This window comes from Echeneis naucrates, chromosome 8, assembly GCF_900963305.1.
Source record: "Echeneis naucrates chromosome 8, fEcheNa1.1, whole genome shotgun sequence".
In the NCBI taxonomy this organism is placed as follows: domain Eukaryota; kingdom Metazoa; phylum Chordata; class Actinopteri; order Carangiformes; family Echeneidae; genus Echeneis; species Echeneis naucrates.
In genome coordinates, this window is record NC_042518.1 from 3,673,492 (window position 1) to 3,677,792 (window position 4,301).

Consider the following 4,301-nt stretch of genomic DNA (forward strand, 5'->3'; position numbering starts at 1 on the left):
TTGACCCCAAACAGAGAGAGCAGACACTGAGCATGATTGACAGCACACAGCCGTCAGGAAGGTGATGCTGTCGCCGCGTCATGAAGTCACTGCTTTGGGTGCTGCCACTGAATTATGCCTCATTTTTTACTGCATTTACGCTGCGATGACGTCCCTCTACAACAGCACCTCTTTAGCCAGGACATAGTGACAGCGCGGCATCCCTTCGCCTTTTGCATTTGTGATGATGTCTTGATGTCACTGTATTTACATGTCCCAAGAATTAGGAAGCCGATGCATCAATGGAGTTGGCACCTTTGCACAAGGAGCGGCCAGAAAATGGGCTAGGCCAAATCTGGGGTCAATCTGACTTTCAAGAAGCCTCAGTATTATTCAGTTATTTCTCCATAGCTCAAACCTGAACGGGACGACAAAAGAGGTCAGTGATCTGCTTTAGGACTTGTGGAGAATGAGGCATGTAAACGACAGACTGCAGCCTAATACAGTTTGTGTTGGTGTAATTTTTCAAGTTAGACAGTGATAGCCCAGACAAGAAAAGCTGTCAGCTGCAAATCACGTTTTTTACACACCTTAGTAGACAAACACACATCTTCTCCAGCTTGCGGGATTCTTTAAGGCACAGCGGTGTTTAAAAAATCCAAGAAAGCAACAGCTGGGCTAAATCCATACGGAGGGCTTACCCTCTCCTGACTTGCTGCTGCTGCTGTTGCTGCTGCTGCCTCCTCCGCTGCTGCCTCCCTTCCCGTGCTTGAACTTATGCTTGCGCTCTTTCTGAGGCTGTGACTGCGGCTGAGGTTGGGCCTGGATGATGTTACTTTGGGGCTTGTCGTCCTGGTTGTCCCCAAGTTGCTCCTCCGCCCGGTGCTGCTGACTGTAGGCCTGGATGGCCGCCTCCAGTTGCTCGTGGGCTTGCTGGATCATGTCTTTGTTGAGAGCCACGCGGGCCTCCCCTCCGGTGGGGAAGTTGTCCTCGTTGCTGCCAAATTGCTGCTGCTCCTCTTGGGCAATGTTTGCACGATTCTGCTTGCACGCCATTTTAGCATTGCTGAGGTCCGTGTAGGGCATCTGCTCAGGTTTCACCACGATGTTGTAGCCAGGTGGAGCCGATGGCGTGTTCCATGAGAAGGGGTAACCCACATAATCGGCAGTCCCCTCTCCACCCACGCCTCCCTCAGAACTTGCTTCTGGCCCTGGACCCCCGACTGAACCCTCCACACCCCCATTGGTGCCCAGTAAACCTAATTGGTATTCATCCTCTTGAGGTGGGAAGCGGCGACGGCGGAGGATGTCACAGATGGAACCGATCCCCAAGTGGAGCATCTCCCAGACGTTAAGCACGAGGCAGAGGACGGTGACACCGTACATGATACGCAGGAAGATGGTCTTCTCTGTAGGCCGCGACACAAAGCAGTCGACGCTGTGGGGGCAAGGTTTCCCCGAGCACACAAACACGGGGGTCACACGGAACCCGTACAAAAGGTACTGGCCCGTGAGGAAGCCCGCTTCCAGCACTGTACGAGACACCAGCTGCAAAACGTAGACCCGCATCAACCCCTCATCTTGAATGCGCTTGCGTCCATCATGCCGGACTTTGGGTCTGGGTGTGGGCTGCAGAGGATCCCGAGGCCTTTTAGGGGGCTCGATCTCTGGCACCTCATAGATCATGGGATCATCCTCCTGGTCCTCCTCGGTCTCCTCGATGCCGCGGTGCTGCCGTGCACCGAAGCAGATTTTCCTGGGTTTCCTGTGCGTGTAACCCCCTCCTCCTGTTCTGACCGCAGCAGATCCACCTCCTCCTTTGGACTCTTCTAACCGTGCAATCTTGTTGACGGCGTAGCCCATGTACATGAGAGACGGCATGGCCACCAAGATGATCTGGAAGACCCAGAAGCGTACGTGAGACAGGGGGGCGAAGGCATCGTAGCAGACGTTCTCGCAGCCTGGTTGGCCCGAGTTGCAGACAAACTTGCTCTGTTCATCGTAGTAGATGGATTCTCCTCCGACTGCGGTGAGGACAATGCGGAAGACGATGAGCACGGTGAGCCACAGCTTCCCCACGAAGGTGGAGTGGTTGTGGATCTCCTCCAGCAGCCGCGTGAGGAAGCTCCAGCTCATGGTGTCGCTGGACAGTGGGGCAGACAGTGTCCCTCTCTCACCTGCTCACAGACTCTGGAGGAAGTACAGAGGAAAGAGAGCAGAAGAGAAAGTATGAGCTCACAATAAATCCTTAGAACATAAAATCAAAGCACGCTGTAAGCTTTGTCTAAAGTGAGACTTTCATCCCTGTGGAAACAGTATTAGCTCTGCAGGTTCGGCGGTGAAATGTTAAAGGGGGTGACATAACAATTGCCTAAATTAAAATTTCAGGCATCATTATATCCTTAATTTGATCTGTTGCTCCTTGCAGCACAAATACACACATGCAGGATTTGCAGTTAAGTGCCACAGCGAGGCTGCTGTCAAGTTCAAGCTTTTGGGGGGAATTAGAAGACCAAACAGGGTGAAAAGAGGATATTGGTATTAAAAAAAATACCATCAAGCAGCACTGAGAAGGAGGCGAAATAATCCAAATAGGGAATTTGCTATCGCCAAATACACACATACTTTATTTAACAGCCTGTCTCTTTTTGAAGAAATAAATCCTCTTAGGGAGCCCTCTTCTATGAGAGGTGCAGTTTTCAGGATTGTATTAACTTGACTGGTTTGCTCTGGTTGGGAGGTAAATGGCATTGTGCTGCGGTGTGTCATGCTCATCGTGCATTTCGCACGAGCACATTTTGGGAAGAGAGACATGTTGCCTATGTAGGTTATGTCTGGGCTCCAGGCAGTCCATCCAAACCAGCAGAATCAGCAGGTGGCCCGGCCACAAACCGTTGGAGCGGGGACTCGCTCAGCAGACCCGCATTAGCTCAGGCAGCCAAGCTGAACCCAAACACTGCTGTCCCTCAGGACAGCTTTGGAGGATGAGTGCGACACCTCCACAGAACTTTTCCTCCCTCATGAAGCTGCAGTAACGCACGGCTTATTGTCAGCTCGACTGAGGGGAAAATCCGACCATGAATACGAGCTTAGGTTGGGGTTTAAAGGGCTCCAAGGGACGATCTCCTTACAGAGCAGGTTGGGAGCTTAAACTGTGTGTGAGGGGGATAAATTTTGCAGGAGGAGGCGAAGAGCAGCTCACGGCCCTCTGCTTTGTGTCTCCGGGAGGAGCAGAGAGGGTGGGATGTTTTGAAGAAGCCTCGCAATGAAACATGTGTATTGATCACTCTGACCATATAAGGACACGCTCAGGACGCAGCAGGCAGATGTCGGGAATCCTCTGCGTGCCTGTTATTGCTGCACAAAGTGCACAGGGAAGGCCAGGAAGTGGAGACGCCTGTGAGAGGGTTAACCGTGAGCGCCTGTAGCCGACGGGGTGTGTGAGTAAGCGGCACATGGTCGGAGGAGAGCGAGCAGCCGCCACAAGCACACAGAGTCACAGCGGCGTCCTTCCATGGCGGAGATCTGTCTGACTTTTCCCACATTACATCACTGCATTTCTTTACGTAACTTACTGTGCTGTGCAGACCAACAGTTGAACAGCTCGATGTAGTCTAACACTGAGCCGTCTGCTGTTTAAAGCGGCAGGAAAACAAATGTATTTGTCTTTTAACAGTGTGATAAAAGCTTTAAAAGATTTTTTTTTTTTTTTTAGCCAATTTGATTTGGTTCCTATTATTAAATCACCGTTCTGTTTTGCTCTTTTAAATGTGGGAGCAGATTATGAAGATGCTTCTGCAGATCGCACATCTAACAAGATTTGGTCTCTACAGCCTGTTCAAGTGGTTTGAATTTACTTAACGTATGGCTAAACTTTTATTATCTGAAACCTCTTAATATAAACGTGTGTTTAGGAGACTCACTACAAACTGAAGAACTTCATTATGTGCTTCACTGAGCTCCACACAGCTGCCTGAACTTATCGCTCCCTCCTCCCACCTCAGCCACATATAACCTGGTATTTTGCTTTCTCATCTAATTTGCGTCTGCGGCAGCTAGTGGGGCAGTTCGGGGTAAGACGCTGACTCTGTGCATCAAGTTATCGGGGTGAGTCAGCGTCCCGAATAGCAGCGCACAGACAGAGCAGGCAGGTTTTCTCGATGTAAAGAACGATCGGCTAATTGGTGCAAATCATGTCATGCTTTATAACGTGGAAGAACAAAGACTTTGGATCCAAAGTCAGAAAACAATGACAAAGAAAACCCCCCCCCAGTGTAATCACACAGGGATTTTAAATATACAGGAGACTGCTAATGAGCTTT

At 50.4% G+C, this 4,301-nt stretch overlaps 1 protein-coding gene across 2 annotated transcripts; it reads right to left on the reverse strand.

The window, feature by feature from the left end:
• Positions 1–657: 657 nt before the first annotated feature.
• Positions 658–2,115, reverse strand: gjc1 (gap junction protein gamma 1). Of its 2 annotated transcripts, XM_029508272.1 has the most exons (3): positions 1,239–2,115; positions 859–1,154; positions 658–777 (listed from the first exon to the last, which is right to left on the reverse strand). In XM_029508272.1, exons 1-3 carry the CDS (start codon positions 2,113–2,115, stop codon positions 658–660), a joined length of 1,293 nt encoding a protein of 430 aa, XP_029364132.1. The 2 variants fall into 2 exon arrangements, with proteins under 2 accessions (XP_029364132.1, XP_029364131.1); XM_029508271.1 differs by having other exon boundaries at positions 658–2,115.
• Between the last annotated feature and the right edge of the window lie 2,186 nt (positions 2,116–4,301).

Bases quoted from the DNA above. Each gene is read 5' to 3' on its own strand.
- gjc1 (XM_029508271.1), bottom strand. From the start codon at position 2,115: ATGAGCTGGAGCTTCCTCACGCGGCTGCTGGAGGAGATCCACAACCAC.